Here is a 22108-nt window from a genome sequence, read left to right on the forward strand (position 1 = left end):
TTCAGAAACATTACTTTCAGTGGAACTAGTTGTAACTTCAAAAATCTATTTAGAATTTAAAGGAGTTATGTGTTGTTACTTCCAGTTACAAGTAAACTTTAAACTAGCTCTAACATTTTTTTGGCATTTCAGATTTTTTAGGTACACTTACTTTTTAAAGAGGGACTGGAGAGCCTGCAGCAGTCTACACACTCCCAGCCCATCAGTTAAACTAATACATCTTTCTACAGCCCCTGTAGCGAGGTTAAACAGACGAGACACTGAATGAGAAAGCTCCTGGACGCAGTCTAGAACCTCCCCATGTTCCTGCAGAGCGTAAAACAAATAACGTGAATGGAGAGAATACAGGCTTACATGTTCTTATTTTCAGCAGTCAGCAACTTCAATTTTTAAGACTGCATGCAGTATAGTGTAGAGTCTTACCAAAGGCACTGCGCTAATTTGTATGAGGAGGTTAGACTCTTCTAGGTTGCCATACTGGAGTTGGAAAGGTTTGTAGGGTCCATATATTGCCTCAACCAATTCCGACACCTTTGCCATATTGTAGTCACCTGGAAAAAAAAACAGAATTTATGCTTACCTGATAAATTACTTTCTCCAACGGTGTGTCCGGTCCACGGCGTCATCCTTACTTGTGGGATATTCTCTTCCCCAACAGGAAATGGCAAAGAGTCCCAGCAAAGCTGGTCACATGGTCCCTCCTAGGCTCCGCCCACCCCAGTCATTCGACCGACGGACAGGAGGAAATATATATAGGAGAAACCATATGGTACCGTGGTGACTGTAGTTAGAGAAAATAATTCATCAGACCTGATTAAAAAACCAGGGCGGGCCGTGGACCGGACACACCGTTGGAGAAAGTAATTTATCAGGTAAGCATAAATTCTGTTTTCTCCAACATTGGTGTGTCCGGTCCACGGCGTCATCCTTACTTGTGGGAACCAATACCAAAGCTTTAGGACACGGATGAAGGGAGGGAGCAAATCAGGTTACCTAAACGGAAGGCACCACAGCTTGCAAAACCTTTCTCCCAAAAATAGCCTCCGAAGAAGCAAAAGTATCAAATTTGTAAAATTTGGCAAAAGTGTGCAGTGAAGACCAAGTCGCTGCCTTACATATCTGGTCAACAGAAGCCTCGTTCTTGAAGGCCCATGTGGAAGCCACAGCCCTAGTGGAGTGAGCTGTGATTCTTTCAGGAGGCTGCCGTCCGGCAGTCTCATAAGCCAATCGGATAATGCTTTTAAGCCAAAAGGAAAGAGAGGTAGAAGTCGCTTTTTGACCTCTCCTTTTACCAGAATAAACAACAAACAAAGAAGATGTTTGTCTGAAATCTTTAGTAGCCTCTAAATAGAACTTTAGAACACGGACAACGTCCAAATTGTGTAACAAACGTTCCTTCTTTGAAACTGGATTCGGACACAAAGAAGGTACAACTATCTCCTGGTTAATATTTTTGATAGAAACAACTTTAGGAAGAAAACCAGGCTTAGTACGCAAAACCACCTTATCTGCATGGAACACCAGATAAGGAGGAGAACACTGCAGAGCAGATAACTCTGAAACTCTTCTAGCAGAAGAAATTGCAACCAAAAACAAAACTTTCCAAGATAGTAACTTAATATCTATGGAATGTAAAGGTTCAAACGGAACCCCTTGAAGAACTGAAAGAACTAGATTTAGACTCCAGGGAGGAGTCAAAAGTCTGTAAACAGGCTTGATCCTAACCAAAGCCTGAACAAATGCTTGAACATCTGGCACAGCTGCCAGTCTTTTGTGTAGTAAGACAGATAAAGCAGAGATCTGTCCCTTTAGAGAACTTGCAGATAATCCTTTCTCCAAACCTTCTTGTAGAAAGGAGAGAATCTTAGGAATTTTTATCTTATTCCATGGGAATCCCTTGGATTCACACCAACAGATATATTTTTTCCATATTTTATGGTAAATCTTTCTAGTTACAGGTTTTCTGGCCTGAACCAGAGTATCTATCACAGAATCTGAAAACCCACGCTTTGATAGAATCAAGCGTTCAATCTCCAAGCCGTCAGTTGGAGGGAAACCAGATTTGGATGTTCGAATGGACCCTGAACAAGAAGGTCCTGTCTCAAAGGTAGCTTCCATGGTGGAGCCGATGACATATTCACCAGGTCTGCATACCAAGTCCTGCGTGGCCACGCAGGAGCTATCAAGATCACCGAAGCCCTCTCCTGATTGATCCTGGCTACCAGCCTGGGAATGAGAGGAAACGGTGGGAATACGTAAGCTAGGTTGAAAGTCCAAGGTGCTACTAGTGCATCTACTAGAGTCGCCTTGGGATCCCTGGATCTGGACCCGTAGCAAGGAACCTTGAAGTTCTGACGAGACGCCATCAGATCCATGTCTGGAATGCCCCATAATTGAGTTATTTGGGCAAAGATTTCCGGATGGAGTTCCCACTCCCCCGGATGAAATGTCTGACGACTCAGAAAATCCGCTTCCCAATTTTCCACTCCTGGGATGTGGATCGCAGACAAGTGGCAGGAGTGATCCTCCGCCCATTGATTATTTTGGTCACTTCTTTCATCGCCAGGGAACTCTTTGTTCCCCCCTGATGATTGATATATGCAACAGTCGTCATGTTGTCTGATTGGAACCTTATGAATTTGGCCTTTGCTAGTTGAGGCCAAGCTCTGAGAGCATTGAATATCGCTCTCAGTTCCAGAATGTTTATCGGGAGAAGAGACTCTTCCCGAGACCATAGACCCTGAGCTTTCAGGGATTCCCAGACCGCACCCCAGCCCACTAGACTGGCGTCGGTCGTGACAATGACCCACTCTGGCCTGCGGAAGCTCATTCCCTGGGACAGATGGTCCAGGGTCAGCCACCAACGGAGTGAATCTCTGGTCTTTTGATCTACTTGAATCATTGGAGACAAGTCTGTATAATCCCCATTCCACTGTTTGAGCATGCACAGTTGTAATGGTCTTAGATGAATTCGTGCAAAAGGAACTATGTCCATTGTTGCAACCATCAATCCTACTACTTCCATGCACTGCGCTATGGAAGGACGAGGAACAGAATGAAGCACTTGACAAGAGCTTAGAAGTTTTGATTTTCTGACCTCTGTCAGAAAAATCCTCATTTCTAAGGAATCTATTATTGTTCCCAAGAAGGGAACTCTTGTTGACGGGGACAGAGAACTCTTTTCTTTGTTCACCTTCCATCCGTGAGATGTGAGAAAGGCTAGAACGATGTCCGTATGAGCCTTTGCTTTTGACAGGGATGACGCTTGTATTAGAATGTCGTCCAAGTAAGGTACTACTGCAATGCCCCTTGGTCTTAGAACCGCTAGAAGGGACCCTAGCACCTTTGTGAAAATCCTTGGAGCAGTGGCTAATCCGAATGGGAGAGCCACAAACTGGTAATGTTTGTCCAGAAAAGCGAACCTTAGGAACTGATGATGTTCTTTGTGGATAGGAATATGTAGGTACGCATCCTTTAGATCCACGGTAGTCATAAATTGACTTTCCTGGATGGTGGGTAGAATCGTTCGAATAGTTTCCATTTTGAACGATGGTACCCTGAGAAATTTGTTTAGGATCTTCAAATCCAAAATTGGTCTGAACGTTCCCTCTTTTTTGGGAACTACGAACAGATTTGAATAAAATCCCATTCCTTGTTCCTTTATTGGAACTGGGTGTATCACTCCCATCTTTAACAGGTCTTCTACACAATGTAAGAATGCCTGTCTCTTTATTTGGTTTGAGGATAAGTGAGACTTGTGGAACCTTCCCCTTGGGGGTAGTTCCTTGAATTCCAGGAGATAACCTTGAGAAACTATTTCTAGCGCCCAAGGATCCTGAACATCTCTTGCCCAAGCCTGAGCAAAGAGAGAGAGTCTGCCCCCCACCAGATCCGGTCCCATGCTGTTTTGTTAGCAGTGGCAGGCTTCTTGGCCTGCTTACCCTTGTTCCAGCCTTGCATTGGTTTCCAGGCTGGTTTGGGTTGTGAGGCATTACCCTCTTGCTTAGAGGATGCAGAATTAGAGACTGGTCCATTTCTGCGAAAGGGACGAAAATTAGGCTTATTTTTAGCCTTAAAAGACCTATCCTGTGGAAGGGCGTGGCCCTTTCCCCCAGTGATGTCTGAAATAATCTCTTTCAAATCAGGTCCAAATAAAGTTTTACCTTTGAAAGGGATGTTAAGCAATTTTGTCTTGGATGACACATCCGCTGACCAAGACTTTAGCCAAAGCGCTCTGCGCGCCACGATAGCAAACCCTGAATTTTTCGCCGCTAATCTTGCTAATTGCAAAGCGGCATCTAAAATAAAAGAGTTAGCCAATTTAAGTGCGTGAACTCTGTCCATAACCTCCTCATACGGAGTTTCTCTACTGAGCGACTTTTCTAGTTCCTCGAACCAGAACCACGCTGCTGTAGTGACAGGAACAATGCATGAAATTGGTTGTAGAAGGTAGCCTTGCTGTACAAAAATCTTTTTAAGCAAACCTTCCAAATTTTTTATCTATAGGATCTTTGAAAGCACAACTATCTTCAATAGGAATAGTAGTGCGTTTGTTTAGAGTAGAAACTGCCCCCTCGACCTTGGGGACTGTCTGCCATAAGTCCTTTCTGGGGTCGACCATAGGAAATAATTTCTTAAATATAGGGGGAGGAACAAAAGGTATGCCGGGTTTTTCCCACTCCTTATTTACTATGTCCGCCACCCGCTTGGGTATAGGAAAAGCGTCGGGGGGCACCGGAACCTCTAGGAACCTGTCCATCTTGCATAATTTCTCTGGAATGACCAAATTGTCACAATCATCCAGAGTAGATAACACCTCCTTAAGCAGTGTGCGGAGATGTTCTAATTTAAATTTAAATGTCACAACATCAGGTTCAGCTTGATGAGAAATTTTTCCTGAATCTGAAATTTCTCCCTCAGACAAAACCTCCCTCATGGCCCCTTCAGATTGGTGTGAGGCTATGACAGAACAATTATCAAGCGTCCTCTTGCTCTTCAGTGTTTAAAACAGAGCAATCGCGCTTTCTCTGATAAGTAGGCATTTTGGATAAAAGATTTGCTATGGAGTTATCCATTACAGCCGTTAATTGTTGCATGGTAATAAGTATTGGCGCACTAGATGTACTAGGGGCCTCCTGCATGGGCAAAACTGGTGTAGACACAGTAGGAGATGATGTAGTATCATGTTTACTCCCCTCATTTGAGGAATCATCTTGGGCAATATCATTATCTGTGGCAGTACTGTCCTTACTTTGTTTGGACGCTATGGCACAATTATCACATAAATTTAAATGGGGAGACACATTGGCTTTCATACATATAGAAAATAGCTTATCTGAAGGTACAGACATGTTAAACAGGCTTAAACTTGTCAACAAAGCACAAAAAACGTTTTAAAATAAAACCGTTACTGTCACTTTAAATTTCAAGCAGAAAACACTTTATTACTGAATATGTGAAAAAGTATGAAGGAATTGTTCAAAAATTACCAAAATTTCACCACAGTGTCTTAAAGCCTTAAAAGTATTGCACACCAAATTTCAGAGCTTTAACCCTTAAAATAACGGAACCGGAGCCGTTTTTCAATTTAACCCCTATACAGTCCCAGCTATAGTCTTTGCTAAGACCCAACCAAGCCCTGAGGGGAATACGATACCAAATAACGCCTTCTAAAAGCTTTTTCAGAGATTCTTAGATCCTCACACATGCATCTGCATGCCCTGCTCTTAAAAAACAACTGCGCATTAATGGCGCGAAAATGAGGCTCAGTCTATAACTAGAAAGGCCCCCTGACTGAAAAAGGTGTCCAATACAGTGCCTGCCGTTTTATAAGCGTTCCCCAAGATTATAAATGTCAAATGTTAGCCTAAATCTGAATAATATGCACAAATAAAGCAATCGATTTAGCCCATAAAAATGTCTACCAGTTTTTTAGCCCATAATAAGCCCTTTATTCTGTTTGTTTGACTAAGAAAATGGCTTACCGGTCCCCATGAGGGGAAATGACAGCCTTCCAGCATTACACAGTCTTGTTAGAAATATGGCTAGTCATACCTTAAGCAGAAAAGTCTGCTAACTGTTTCCCCCAACTGAAGTTACTTCATCTCAACAGTCCTATGTGGAAACAGCAATCGATTTTAGTTACTGTCTGCTAAAATCATCTTCCTCTTACAAACAGAAATCTTCATCCTTTTTTGTTTCAGAGTAAATAGTACATACCAGCACTATTTTAAAATAACAAACACTTGATAGAAGAATAAAAACTACATTTAAACACCAAAAAACTCTTAACCATCTCCGTGGAGATGTTGCCTGTGCAACGGCAAAGAGAATGACTGGGGTGGGCGGAGCCTAGGAGGGACCATGTGACCAGCTTTGCTGGGACTCTTTGCCATTTCCTGTTGGGGAAGAGAATATCCCACAAGTAAGGATGACGCCGTGGACCGGACACAACAATGTTGGAGAAAGGCCTAACAATTAGCTTTAAAAAGGTTTAAAGCAGTGTTCATTTTGTCGACTAAAATGAACATAAAACTAAAGAAATTCTGATGACTTAAAAACGACTAAAACTAAAATGGCATTTTAGTCAAAAAGACTATGACTAAAACTAAATCAAAATGTGCTGTCAAAATTAACACTTTATGCAAGGTTTTATAATCAATCCATATCTAATTACTGCTCTTTTGTAAAAAAATAGATAAAAAAAATTGCATGTTCAAACCTTAATGCCATAAATAAAAACAGGTTAATAAACCTTTACTACAGGAGTATATAATGAGTTTGGAAGCTCAAGAGCAGTCTTAATTTAGTTGCCAAAAATCTTTCGAATCTGTGATCAATTGATTCTTCCTATAGAAATAAGAATAACCCACAAGTATGGGTTTAAGTTATGCTGTGCCTGTGCTAGCTACAGAATCTTTTTGTTGCGTTGCGTTACTTGATACTTGTTTTCATTATTAACAGAGAACTGTTAAAGTTTTTATATTGGGTAATATGTGCAAAGGCGTTTCAGCCAATACAGTTTACATTTTTTTTTAATATATATTTTAAAGTTGCACTTCTGTTTGTTTATGAAACTTGGTTTTATTTCATTTTAAAGTTTAATAAAGATGTTATGTATCACAACAGCTAAATCTGTGTCTGTATTGCACGTGTAAACCTTAATACCATAAATAATAGGTGTTATGTTTACTCCTGGAGTATATAATGAGTTTGGAAATTATAGAGAAATGCTTAAATAATGCATTACACTTTAACTAAACCCCTTAGATTTTAGTTGAGTAAAATCTACTGGAGATTTATTTGACTAAAATCTACTGGAAATTTAGTCAACTAAAACTAGACTAAAACTAAAACAATTCAGATGACTAAAATACGACTAAAACTAAAATGCCATTTTAATCGAAAGACTAAAACTAAGACTAAATCAAAATTTGCTGTCAAAATTAACACTGGTTTAAAGGGACATTGATTATAATATAAAATGTTCAATTCTAGTCAGTAAAAAAAAACTGATATGAAATGTGCATGTCTACATTTCAATATGAAATCGAAGCATTTTTATAATATACTTCCATTAACAAAAATGCTTCTAGTAAAAGTTATTACTGGTTTCCTGAGGCATATGCACGTATCCTGTGAGGGCCTGTGAACCAGTATTCAGACGTTACACCTCAGAGAGTAAGCAGTGGCTTGCATGACACTAATGACATCTTCCGAAGCAATATACACGACCACCAGTTCTCTGAGAAACTGTGGTGTTTGAATATTGTTTCACAGGCCTTCACAGAATATGTCAGTATGCTGCAGAAAAACAAAAAAAGTCATATCTTTTACTAGAAGCATTTTTGCTAATGAAAGTATATTGTTAAAATGCAGACATGCACATTTCAATTTTAACCTTTCTAACCCTTTAATATTGGCTAAAAGTTTAGCCAGATGGTCAGTAAAATCAGTCGGGTGGTGCACATGCTATAAAGGTCCTGGGGAGGACACTGTATATTATTAATATTTATTTGTATAGCGTCGCAAAATTACGTACGGCTGGGTACAGAGATGGAGATACAATACAAAAACATAACAGACTAAAATCTAGTACAGGAGGAAGAGGGCCCTGCTCCGAAGAGATTACAGTCTACATGTTTAGGGTGCAGAGGCTTGTCATGTGGATTGTACTTGCAGCAGTGAGTCAGGGCAGTTCAAGTTTTATTTTCGGTAGGATGAAAAACAGAGGAGAGATGGTAAACCTCTCTGAATAGGTGGGTTTTCAAAGAGCATCTGAAGCTATACAAGTTTGGAGACAGTCTTGTGGTGCGGGGTAGAGAAATCCAGAGGACAGGAGCAGCGCGTGGGAACTTGAAGTCTTGGAGGCGAGAGAAGGACGTCAAGGTAATAGGAGTGGAGAGACGTAGGTCAGAGGTTGAAATAAGAGGATGGGTCGGAGAGTATTTGGAGATAACAGAGCCAGAGGAAATATAGTTGGGAGTGAGGCTGTTGAGGGCTTTATAGGTTTGGTTTCATACTTGAAATTATATTCTAGGGAGTATGGCGAGCGAATATAGATACTGGCAAAGTGGAGCAGCTGATGTAGATCGGCAACTTAGGTGAATGAGTCTAACAGAAGCATTCATTATTGATTAGAGGGGGGAGAGGCAGTGTTTGGGAAGGCCATTTAGAAGTAGATTGTAATAGTCAATGCGTGACAAAATGAGGGAATTATTTAGTTTGAAGTTTCTTGAGTAAGGAAGGTTGAATTCTAGAAATGTTGCATAGATGTGCACGGCAGGAGTTGGTGAGCACTTGTATATTTTAAATGAATATGAGTTCAGAGTCAAGTGTGACCCCAAGATAGCGAACTTGGGGTGAGGTGTTGAGAATAGAGTCCCAACCTGAAAGAAAAAGGTCAGATAGAAGTTTTCCAAGAGAAGATGAATAGAGAGAAAAAAGCAAGGGACCAAATGCAGAGCGTCGCTGTACTCCTACTGAGAGAGACAAAGGATCAGAGGATATACAGTATTTATTTTGTTCCCTTTTACTGAAATTTTATTCAGTATATTATGAGCTTTAAATTGATAGATTTAAAAATGCAGACAATATACTTAACACTGCTATGATCTACATTGCCATTGTTTACACACTGTAGTGACTCAACTGTCCTTAATTGATCTCAGAAGAAAAATACTTTATGGACTCTAATATTATAAACTTATTTTTTTCAATATTTAAACAACTTATATAATTGAAAAAAAATACATATTATTCTCTGCTTTCAAGAAGCCCAACAATGGCAGCAAATTTAAATATATATGTATATTATTATATACATATATATTTACTGGGAACACACAGTTCCCATAGACTGCAATGTAAAGGCACTTTTCAGTGCTGTTTTTTTCTAACACGCCACTCCCTGCCAACTTTAGCCCCAAAATACGGCCTAGTGGAGTTATTTTTTTATTTTATTTTTAAATAAAGATGCTGCTATCTTTATTTTTAAATAAAATACACTACACAGTAAAACAAGTTGGGATAGAGACAAAATATAATAATATGTACTTTAACTACTTTACCTGCAAATTTATACTGCAGTGCCTCGCCATTAACCGTTTAAAGTTTCCGAATTGTAAAGCTCTAACTCCCCCCCACACAATTCCTTTCATGGCTGCATCTATATCTACCTTTGATTTGGTAAAATGCAAGACTTTAACACTCATTATCTGCTGGAGCCGGCCTAGAAGCAAATAAGCTGCTGTGAACTCAGTTGAAATACGATTGTCTTTTCGATGCTAAACACTGATGGGGGGGGTGGATCAGACTACTCCAGACAACATGGCTATGTAACTAATTTTGCTTATTTTTTAAAACATTTTTAAAATACTTGCCAGCAGTTTTTAAACAATTCATGATTCAGACAGAGCATGCAATTTTAAGCAACTTTCTAATTTACTCCTATTATCAATTTGTCTTTGTTCGCTTGGTATCTTTATTTGAAAACCAAGATTGTAAGCTTAGTAGCCGGCCCATTTTTGGTTCAGCACCCGGTTGCGCTTGCTGATTGGTGGCTAAATGTAGCCAACAACCAGAAAGCGCTATCAAGAGTGCTGAACTATTAATGAACCGGTTCCTTATCTTAGATTTCCGCTTTTTCAAATAAAGATAGGAAGAGAATGAATAAAAATTAATAATAGGAGTCAATTAGAAAGTTACTTAAAATTGCATGCTCTATCTGAATCATGAAATAAAAAAAAACATAATTTATGCTTACCTGATAAATTCCTTTCTTCTGTTGTGTGATCAGTCCACGGGTCATCATTACTTCTGGGATATTAGCTGCTCCCCTACAGGAAGTGCAAGAGGATTCACCCAGCAGAGTTGCTATATAGCTCCTCCCCTCTACGTCACCTCCAGTCATTCGACCAAAGACCAACGAGAAAGGAGAAACCAAGGGTGTAGTGGTGACTGAATTATAATTTAAAAAATATGCACCTGCCTTAAAAACAGGGCGGGCCGTGGACTGATCACACAACAGAAGAAAGGAATTTATCAGGTAAGCTTAAATTATGTTTTCTTCTGTTATGTGTGATCAGTCCACGGGTCATCATTACTTCTGGGATACCAATACCAAAGCAAAAGTACACGGATGACGGGAGGGATAGGCAGGCTCATTATACAGAAGGAACCACTGCCTGAAGAACCTTTCTCCCAAAAATAGCCTCCGAAGAAGCAAAAGTGTCAAATTTGTAAAATTTGGAAAAAGTATGAAGCGAAGACCAAGTTGCAGCCTTGCAAATCTGTTCAACAGAGGCCTCATTCTTAAAGGCCCAAGTGGAAGCCACAGCTCTAGTGGAATGAGCTGTAATTCTTTCAGGAGGCTGCTGTCCAGCAGTCTCATAGGCTAAACGTATTAAGCTACGAAGCCAAAAAGAGAGAGAGGTAGCCGAAGCTTTTTGACCTCTCCTCTGTCCAGAGTAAACGACAAACAGGGAAGAAGTTTGGCGAAAATCTTTAGTTGCCTGCAAGTAGAACTTGAGGGCACGAACTACATCCAGATTGTGTAGAAGACGTTCCTTCTTTGAAGAAGGATTTGGACACAAGGATGGAACAACAATCTCTTGATTGATATTCCTGTTAGTGACTACCTTAGGTAAGAACCCAGGTTTAGTACGCAGAACTACCTTGTCTGAGTGAAAGATCAGATAAGGAGAATCACAATGTAGGGCTGATAACTCAGAGACTCTTCGAGCCGAGGAAATAGCCATTAAAAATAGAACTTTCCAAGATAACAATTTTATATCAATGGAATGAAGGGGTTCAAACGGAACACCCTGTAAAACGTTAAGAACTAAGTTTAAACTCCATGGCGGAGCAACAGTTTTAAACACAGGCTTGATCCTAGTTAAAGCCTGACAAAAGGCTTGGATGTCTGAATTTTCTGACAGACGCCTGTGAAACAAGATGGACAGAGCTGAAATCTGTCCCTTTAATGAGCTAGCCGATAAACCCTTTTCTAAACCTTCTTGTAGAAAAGACAATATCCTTGGAATCCTAACCTTACTCCAGGAGTAATCTTTGGATTCACACCAGTATAGGTATTTACGCCATATTTTATGGTAAATCTTTCTGGTAACAGGCTTCCTAGCCTGTATCAGGGTATCAATAACCGACTCAGAAAAACCACGTTTTGATAAAATCAAGCGTTCAATTTCCAAGCAGTCAGCTTCAGAGAAGTTAGACTTTGATGTTTGAATGGACCCTGAATCAGAAGGTCCTGTCTTAGAGGTAGAGACCAAGGCGGACAGGATGACATGTCCACTAGATCTGCATACCAAGTCCTGCGCGGCCATGCAGGCGCTATTAGAATCACTGATGCTTTCTCCTGTTTGATTTTGGCAATCAAACGAGGAAGCAGCGGGAAGGGTGGAAACACATAAGCCATCCTGAAGTTCCAAGGTGCTGTCAAAGCATCTATCAGAACCGCTCCCGGATCCCTGGATCTGGATCCGTAGCGAGGAAGTTTGGCGTTCTGGCGAGACGCCATGAGATCTATCTCTGGTTTGCCCCAACGTTGAAGTATTTGGGCAAAGACCTCCGGATGAAGTTCCCACTCCCCCGGATGAAGAGTCTGGCGACTCAAGAAATCCGACTCCCAGTTCTCCACTCCCGGGATGTGGATTGCTGACAGATGGCAAGAGTGAGACTCTGCCCAGCGAATTATTTTTGATACTTCTATCATTGCTAGGGAGCTTCTTGTCCCTCCTTGATGGTTGATGTAAGCTACAGTCGTGATGTTGTCCGACTGAAACCTGATGAACCCCCGAGTCTTTAACTGGGGCCAAGCTAGAAGGGCATTGAGAACTGCTCTCAATTCCAGAATGTTTATTGGCAGGAGACTTTCCTCCTGACTCCATTGTCCCTGAGCCTTCAGAGAATTCCAGACAGCGCCCCAACCTAGAAGGCTGGCGTCTGTTGTTACAATTGTCCAGTCCGGCCTGCTGAACGGCATCCCCCTGGACAGATGTGGCCGAGAAAACCACCATAGAAGAGAGTTTCTGGTCTCTTGATCCAGATTCAGAGTGGGGGACAAATCTGAGTAATCCCCATTCCACTGACTCAGCATGCACAATTGCAGCGGTCTGAGATGTAGGCGTGCAAAGGGAACTATGTCCATTGCAGCTACCATTAAGCCGATCACCTCCATGCATTGAGCTACTGACGGGAGTTGAATGGAATGAAGGACACGGCATGCATTTAGAAGCTTTGTTAATCTGTCTTCTGTCAGATAAATCTTCATTTCTACAGAATCTATAAGAGTCCCCAAGAATGGAACTCTTGTGAGAGGAAAGAGAGAACTCTTCTTTTCGTTCACTTTCCATCCGTGCGACCTTAGAAATGCCAGAACTAACTCTGTATGAGACTTGGCAGTTTGAAAGCTTGAAGCTTGTATCAGAATGTCGTCTAGGTACGGAGCTACCGAAATTCCTCGCGGTCTTAGTACCGCCAGAAGGGCACCCAGAACCTTTGTAAAGATTCTTGGAGCCGTAGCCAATCCGAATGGAAGGGCTACAAACTGGTAATGCCTGTTTAAGAAGGCAAACCTTAGATACCGGAAATGATCTTTGTGAATCGGTATGTGAAGGTAAGCATCCTTTAAATCCACTGTGGTCATGTACTGACCCTCTTGGATCATGGGTAAGATTGTCCGAATAGTTTCCATTTTGAACGATGGAACTCTTAGGAATTTGTTTAGGATCTTTAAATCCAAGATTGGCCTGAAAGTTCCCTCTTTTTTGGGAACCACAAATAGGTTTGAGTAAAACCCTTGTCCTTGTTCCGACCGCGGAACCGGATGGATCACTCCCATTAATAATAGATCTTGTACACAGCGTAGAAACGCGTCTTTCTTTATTTGGTTTGTTGACAACCTTGACAGATGAAATCTCCCTCTTGGGGGAGAGGATTTGAAGTCTAGAAGGTATCCCTGAGATATGATCTCTAGCGCCCAGGGATCCTGGACATCTCTTGCCCAAGCCTGGGCGAAGAGAGAGAGTCTGCCCCCCACTAGATCCGGTCCCGGATCGGGGGCCCTCGGTTCATGCTGTCTTTGGGACAGCAGCAGGTTTACTGGCCTGCTTGCCCTTGTTCCAGGACTGATTAGGCTTCCAGCCTTGTCTGTAACGAGCAACAGCTCCTCCCTGTTTTGGTGCAGTGGAAGTTGGCGCTGCTCCTGCTTTGAAATTCCGAAAGGGACGAAAATTAGACTGTCTAGCCTTAGCTTTGGCTTTGTCTTGAGGTAGGGCGTGGCCCTTACCTCCTGTAATGTCAGCAATAATTTCTTTCAAACCGGGCCCAAATAAAGTTTGCCCCTTGAAAGGTATACTAAGTAATTTGGACTTAGAAGTTACATCAGCCGACCAGGATTTTAGCCACAGCGCTCTGCGTGCCTGAATGGCGAATCCTGAATTCTTAGCCGTAAGTTTGGTTAAATGTACTACGGCCTCCGAAATGAATGAATTAGCTAGTTTAAGGACTCTAAGCCTGTCCGTAATGTCGTCCAGCGTAGCTGAACTAAGGTTCTCTTCCAGAGACTCAATCCAAAATGCTGCCGCAGCCGTGATCGGCGCGATGCATGCAAGGGGTTGTAATATAAAACCTTGTTGAATAAACATTTTCTTAAGGTAACCCTCTAATTTTTTATCCATAGGATCTGAAAAAGCACAGCTATCCTCCACCGGGATAGTGGTGCGCTTAGCTAAAGTAGAAACTGCTCCCTCCACCTTAGGGACCGTTTGCCATAAGTCCCGTGTGGTGGCGTCTATTGGAAACATCTTTCTAAATATTGGAGGGGGTGAGAACGGCACACCGGGTCTATCCCACTCCTTAGTAACAATTTCAGTTAATCTCTTAGGTATAGGAAAAACGTCAGTACTCGCCGGTACCGCAAAGTATTTATCCAACCTACACATTTTCTCTGGTATTGCAACAGCGTTACAATCGTTGAGAGCTGCTAAAACCTCCCCTAGTAATACACGGAGGTTTTCCAATTTAAATTTAAAATTTGAAATATCTGAATCCAATCTGTTTGGATCAGAACCGTCACCTACAGAATGAAGCTCTCCGTCCTCATGCTCTGCAAGCTGTGACGCAGTATCAGACATGGCCCTAGAATTATCAGCGCACTCTGTTCTCACCCCAGAGTGATCACGCTTGCCTCTTAGTTCTGGTAATTTAGCCAAAACTTCAGTCATAACAGTAGCCATATCTTGTAATGTTATCTGTAATGGCTGCCCAGATGTACTAGGCGCCATAATATCACGCACCTCCCGGGCGGGAGATGCAGGTACTGACACGTGAGGCGAGTTAGTCGGCATAACTCTCCCCTCGCTGTTTGGTGAAATTTGTTCAATTTGTACAGATTGGCTTTTATTTAAGGTAGCATCAATACAGTTAGTACATAAATTTCTATTGGGCTCCACCTTGGCCTTGGAACAAATGACACAGGTATCTTCCTCTGAATCAGACATGTTTAACACACTAGCAATAAACATGCAACTCGGTTACAATTTTATTTAATAAAAACGTACTGTGCCTCAAGAAGCACTAAACGATTAAATGACAGTTGAAATAATGAACTGAAAAACAGTTATAGCATCACTCTTAACAAACAACACAACTTTTTAGCAAAGGTTTGTTCCCATTAGTAAAATAACACTAATTAAATTTTAAACAACGTTTAAAATCACAGTCACTATATAAGTCTCACAGCTCTGCTGAGAGAATCTACCTCCTTTCAAAGAAGTTTGAAGACCCCTGAGTTCTGTTAGAGATGAACCGGATCATGCAGAAAAACTGACTGGAAATTTTTGATGCGTAGCAAAGAGCGCCAAAAACGGCCCCTCCCTCTCACACACAGCAGTGAGAGAGAAACGAAACTGTCATAATTAACACAAGCAAACTGCCAAGTGGAAAATAATGCCCAAATACTTATTCACTCAGTACCTCATTAATGCAAACGATTCTACATTCCAGCAAAAACGTTTAACATGAAAAATACCTAATAAAAGGTTTAATGTACTTTTACCGAGTAATTCCGGTGAAATACCATCCCCAGAATACTAAAGTGTAGAGTATACATACATGTTCATTATAACGGTATGGCAGGATTTTTTCATCAATTCCATTCAGAAAATAACAACTGCGACATACCTCAATGCAGATTCAACTGCCCGCTGTCCCCTGATCTGAAGCTTTTACCTCCCTCAGATGGCCGAGAAACAGCAATATGATCTTAACTACTCCGGTTAAAATCATAAGAAAAACTCTGGTAGATTCTTCTTCAAACTCTGCCAGAGAGGTAATAACACGCTCCGGTGCTATTGTAAAATAACAAACTTTTGATTGAAGTTCTAAAAACTAAGTATAATCACCATAGTCCTCTCACACCTCCTATCTAGTCTTTGGGTGCAAGAGAATGACTGGAGGTGACGTAGAGGGGAGGAGCTATATAGCAACTCTGCTGGGTGAATCCTCTTGCACTTCCTGTAGGGGAGCAGCTAATATCCCAGAAGTAATGATGACCCGTGGACTGATCACACATAACAGAAGAAATTGGGTTTATTATCCCTTTAAGAGGCTGCTGTCCAACAATGACCTATATTCACTATTTAGGATACTGATCTAGTCCAGATTAGTTAACAAAAGAGAGGTCGGTAACTTACTACAAGATGTTATAATACAAGTATGTATATGTGGAGAAATATCTTATTCTTTGGTGCATCTGCTTCACTGCAGAGGCTTTGCCATTCTAGGCGATGGTGACAGTTTACATTCACTGGTTTACACTGGCCTGCTTTCTGGAAACGTTACCAAAACTTATTTGCTCTTGAATGAACAAAAAACACTAAATGAATCCTAAACCAATTTATTTATTAAAAGCAATGGGTTATCTTCAAAATAATATGCAGATATGTGGGGGTTAAATAAAAAACATGCAGTGTTGCTAGTGATAAAACTACAAGCTCTAACAAATTTGAGCAAGTCATTTTATCACTATACAACTTTCCAATTTACTTCTATTATCTAATTTGCTTCATTCTCTTGTTATCCTTAGATGAAGAGCATACAAAAAAGGCTCAGGAGCAGCAGTGCATTACTGAGAGCTAGCTGCTGATTGATGGTTGGACCCAACTTACTTTTGTCATTGATTTCCCAGATGTGTTCAGCTAGCTCCCAGTAGTGCATAGCTGCTGCTTTAACAAAAGATGCCAAAAACAATTAAGAACATTTAATAATAGAAGTTGGAAAGTTGCTTAAAAATTTGGGGTTTCACTGTCCTTTAAATGACATGAAAGGGGTACAAAATAAATCATAAAAAAATATTTTACTACATATAGTTAAAACATAATTTATGCTTACCTGATAAATTTCTTTCTCTTGTGATTTATCAAGTCCACGGATTCATCCATACTTATGGGATATTCTCCTTCCCTACAGGAAGTGGCAGAGAGAGCACCCACAGCAGAGCTGTCTATACAGCTCCCCCCTTAGCTCCAGCCCCCAGTCATTCGATCGAAGGCTAGGAAGAAAAAGGAGAAACCATAGGGTGCAGTGGTGATTGAAAGTTTAAAAATAAAAATATATATGCCTGTCGTAATAAACAGGGCGGGCCGTGGACTCGATACATCACAAGAGAAATAAATTTATCAGGTAAGCATAAATTATGTTTTCTCTTGTAAGATGTATCGAGTCCACGGATTCATCCATACTTGTGGGATACCAATACCAAAGCTTTAGGACACGGATGAAGGGAGGGACAAGACAGGGACCTAAAACAGAAGGCACCACTGCTTGTAGAATCTTTCTCCCAAAAATAGCCTCCGAAGAAGCAAAAGTATCAAATTCGTAAAATTTGGAAAAAAATATGAAGCGAAGACCAAGTCGCCACCTTACAAATCTGTTCAACAGAAGCCTCATTTTTAAAAGCCCATGTGGAAGCCACAGCTCTAGTAGAATGAGCAGTAATTCTTTCAGGAGGCTGCTGGCCAGCAGTCTCATAGGCCAAACGGATGATGCTTTTCAGCCAAAAGGAAAGAGAGGTAGCCGTAGCCTTTTGGCCTCTCCGCTTACCAGAATAAACAACAAACAATGAAAATGTTTGACGGAAATCTTTGGTTGCTTGTAAGTAGAACTTTAAAGCACAAACCACATCAAGATTGTGCAACAGACGTTCCTTCTTTGATGAAGAATTAGGACACAGAGAAGGAACAACAATCTCTTGATTGATATTCTTATTAGAAACAACCTTAAGAAGAAAATCAGGTTTGGTACGCAAAACCACCTTATCTGAATGGAAAATAAGATAAGGGGAATCAAGCCGTCCCAAGTTTAGTTGAAGTTAAAAATTGCCTAAAGAAGCAATGTATCATTGAACAACTCGACACTAACTTGCAAAAAGATCAAGACATAAAGAATTTCTTTTCCAAATGGTCACAATTCATTAAGGCACTCCCTCCCAGTGAGATTGAGTATATAATCTATCCTTTCAAAGACAGTGAACTTGTTCTACTGGGGATATGGTAAACTTTAAATATATCTTATCTCTCGACCTCCCCGGGAATCTGAAGTAGCTTACCCTCCCCTCCCTTCCCTTTTATCTAATCTTTCCCCCCTTTTTTTTTTTTTTTTTTTTTTTTTTTTTGTTTGTTTGTTTGTTAATTGTCTGTGTTAAAGTCACTTTCGTAGGATCTTTTTGGTCCTTCCCTATGTAGCTGTGACCTACTCTGTCTATTTGTGAAACCTAGTATGATCACAGCTGTTTGTCTAGAAAATATAAAAAACCTTTTTTGGTTCCAGCAAGGAGTTAACAAGATGAGTCCAAGTTCTATTTTAGGGTATAAGGTTTTGGCTTGTTAGAATTAGTGACAGATTCATCCTGACCCAAATACTTTTGCTTTGTTTTAGGGGAGAGTTTATTTTGGAATATCGATATATTTACAAGGAGACCTGAAATAAGGTCTTGCATTTTGTTCCTTATTGTTTTTCTTTTTTTTCTTCTCTTTAAAAGCTTGACTGTAGTGTATCCCCTATTATGTAATCATTGCTTTAAACCTCATTCTTTTTTCTGTACCCCAAACTGGATTACCAATAAAAAATTATAAAATTAAGATAAGGGGAATCACACTGTAAAGCAGATAGCTCAGAAACTCTTCGAGCCGAAGAGATAGCAACTAAGAACAAAACTTTCCAAGATAGAAATTTAATATCTATGGAATGCATAGGTTCAAACGGAACCCCTTGAAGAACTCTAAGGACTAAGTTTAGGCTCCAAGGCGGAGCAGCAGGCTTAAATACAGGCTTAATTCTGACCAAAGCCTGACTAAAAGTTTGAACGTCTGGGACATCTGCCAGACGTTTGTGTAGTAGAATAGACAAAGCAGATATTTGTCCTTTTAGAGAACTAGCTGATAATCCCTTCTCCAAACCCTCTTGGAGAAAAGACAATATTCTAGGAATCCTAATCTTACTCCACGAGTAACCTTTGGATTCACACCAATAAAGATTTGCGCCAAATCTTATGATAGATCTTCCTGGTGACAGGCTTTCTAGCCTGAATCAGGGTATCAATGACCGACTCAGAGAACCCACGCTTTGATAGATCTAGGCGTTCAATCTCCAAGCAGTCAGACGCAGAAAAACTAGATTGGGATGTGAGAACGGACCTTGGATTAGAAGGTCCCGCCTCATTGGCAGGGTCCACGGTGGAACCAAGAACATGCCCACTAGGTCTGCATACCAAGTCCTGCTTGGTCACGCAGGTGCTATTAGAATCACCAAAGCTCTCTCCTGCTTGATTCTGGCAACCAGACGTGGAAGGAGAGGAAGCGGTGGAAATACGTAGGCCAGATTGAAGGACCAAGGTACTGCTAGAGCATCTATCAGTACCGCCTTGGGATCCCGGGACCTGGACCCGTAACGTGGAAGTTTGGCATTCTGACGCGACGCCATCAGATCCAATTCTGGTGTGCCCCATAGCTGAATCAGCTGAGCAAATACCTCCGGATGGAGTTCCCACTCCCCCGGATGAAAAGTCTGACGACTTAGAAAATCCGCCTCCCAGTTCTCTACTCCTGGAATGTGGATTGCTGAGAGATGGCGAGAGTGATCCTCTGCCCATCGGATTATTTTGGTTACCTCCATCATCGCTAGAGAACTCCTTGTTCCTCCTTGATGATTGATATAAGCTACAGTCGTGATGTTGTCCGACTAAAACTTGATGAATTTGGCTGCATCAAGCTGAGGCCACGCCTGAAGCGCCTTGAATATAGCTCTCAGTTCTAGGATGTTTATCGGAAGAAGAGATTCCTCCCGAGACCATAAGCCCTGTGCTTTCAGGGAGATCCAGACTGCACCCCAGCCTAGCAGGCTGGCATCTGTCGTTACAATGAGCCACTCTGGCCTGTGGAAGTACATTCCCTGAGACAGGTGGTCCTGAGACAACCACCAGAGAAGAGAATCTCTGGTCTCCTGGTCCAGATGCAGTTGAGGAGATAAATCTGCATAATCCCCATTCCACTGTTTGAGCATGCATAGTTGCATTGGTCTTAGGTGTAGGCGGGCAAAAGGAACTATGTCCATTGCCGCTACCATGAGTCCGATTACCTCCATACACTGAGCCACAGATGGCCGAGGAATGGAATGAAGAGTTCGGCAAGTGGTTAAGAGTTTTGATTTTCTAACTTCCGTCAGAAATATTGTCATTTCTACTGAAACTATCAGAGTTCCCAGAAAGGAAACTCTTGTGAGAGGGAAGAGAGAACTCTTTTTTATGTTCACCTTCCACCCGTGAGATCTCAAAAAAGCCAACACAATGTCCGTGTGGGAATTGGCTAGCTGAAAAGTCGACGCCTGAATTAAGATGCCGTCTAGATAAGGCGTCACTGCTATGCCACGAGGTCGTAGAACTGCCAGAAGGGACCCTAGCACCTTTGTGAAAATTCTTGGAGCCGTGGCTAACCCGAAGGGAAGAGCCACAAACTGATAAGGCCTGTCCAGAAAGGCAAATCTGAGAAATTGATGATGATTTCTGTGAATAGGGATGTGTAGATACGCATCCTTTAAGTCCACGGTAGTCATATATTGACCTTCCTGGATCAGAGGCAGAATAGTCTGAATGGTCTCCATCTTGAATGATGGAACCCTGAAGAACTTGTTCAGAATTTTGAGATCCAAGATTGGTCTGAAAGTTCCCTCTTTTTTGGGAACCACAAACAGGTTTGAGTAGAACCCTAGTCTCTGTTCCTCTTTTGGGACTGGGCGGATCACCCCTATGGTAAGCAGATCTTCTACACAGCGTAAGAATGCCTCTCTCTTTGTCTGGTTTACAGACAATAGAGAAATATGAAATCTCCCCCGTGGAAGGGAGTCTTTGAATTCCAGAAGATATTCCTGGGACACAATTTCTAAAGCCCAGGGATCGTGAACATCTCTTGCCCAAGCCTGAGCGAAGAGAGAGAGTCTGCCCCCTACTAGATCCGGTCCCGGATTGGGGGCTACCCCTTCATGCTGTCTTAGAGGCAGCTGCAGGCTTCTTGGCCTGTTTACCCTTGTTCCAAGCCTGGTTAGGTCTTCAGACTGACTTGGATTGGGCTAAATTCCCCTCTTGCTTTGCAGCAGAGGAAGCTGAAACGGAACCACTCTTGAAGTTCCGAAAGGAACGAAAATTATTTTGTTTGATCTTCATCTTATTTGATCTATCCTCAGGAAGGGCATGACCTTTCCCTCCAGTGACATCTGAAATAATTTCTTTCAGTTCAGGCCCGAATAGGGTCTTTCCTTTGAAAGGGATGTTCAAAAGTTTAGATTTAGATGACACATCAGCAGACCAGGACTTAAGCCATAACGCCCTGCGTGCTAAAATGGCAAAACCTGAATTATTTGCCGCTAATTTAGCCAGTTGAAAAGCGGCATCTGTAATAAAAGAATTAGCCAACTTAAGGGCGTTGATTCTGTCTATAATCTCCTCTAATGGAGTCTCCATCTGAAGAGCCTCTTCTAGAGCCTCAAACCAGAAAGCAGCTGCAGTAGTTACAGGAACAATGCACGCAATAGGTTGAAGAGAAAAACCCTGATGAACAAAAATTTTCTTCAGGAGACCCTCTAATTTTTTATCCATAGGATCTTTGAAAGCACAACTGTCTTCAATAGGTATAGTTGTACGCTTAGACAGAGTAGAAATAGCTCCCTCCACCTTAGGGACTGTCTGCCACGAGTCCCGCATGGTGTCAGATATGGGAAACATTTTCTTAAAAACAGGAGGGGGAGAGAATGGAATACCTGGTCTATCCCACTCCTTAGTAATAATATTCACAATCCTCTTAGGGACCGGAAAAACATCAGTGTAAACAGGAACCTCTAAGTATTTATCCATTTTACACAATTTCTCTGGAACCCCTATAGGGTCACAATCATCTAGAGTCGCTAATACCTCCCTGAGCAATAAGCGGGGGTGTTCAAGCTTAAATTTAAAGGCCGTCATATCAGAATCTGTCTGAGGAAGGGTCTTTCCTGAATCAGAAATTTCTCCCTCAGATAACAAATCCCTCACCCCTACTTC

The 22108-nt window shown here is 41.5% G+C and overlaps 1 protein-coding gene across 1 annotated transcript in view; it reads right to left on the reverse strand.

The window, feature by feature from the left end:
• Positions 1-22108, reverse strand: part of COG7 (component of oligomeric golgi complex 7) — a 336481-nt gene that overhangs the window by 89879 nt on the left and 224494 nt on the right. Inside the window, exons 9-10 of the mRNA XM_053694578.1 lie at positions 424-551; positions 152-306 (exon numbers count right to left, since the gene is read on the reverse strand). Coding sequence (XP_053550553.1) covers positions 152-306; positions 424-551 — 283 coding nt within the window. The remainder of the gene's footprint in view (positions 1-151; positions 307-423; positions 552-22108) is intronic.

Source organism: Bombina bombina, chromosome 11, assembly GCF_027579735.1.
Source record: "Bombina bombina isolate aBomBom1 chromosome 11, aBomBom1.pri, whole genome shotgun sequence".
In the NCBI taxonomy this organism is placed as follows: Eukaryota; Metazoa; Chordata; class Amphibia; order Anura; family Bombinatoridae; genus Bombina; species Bombina bombina.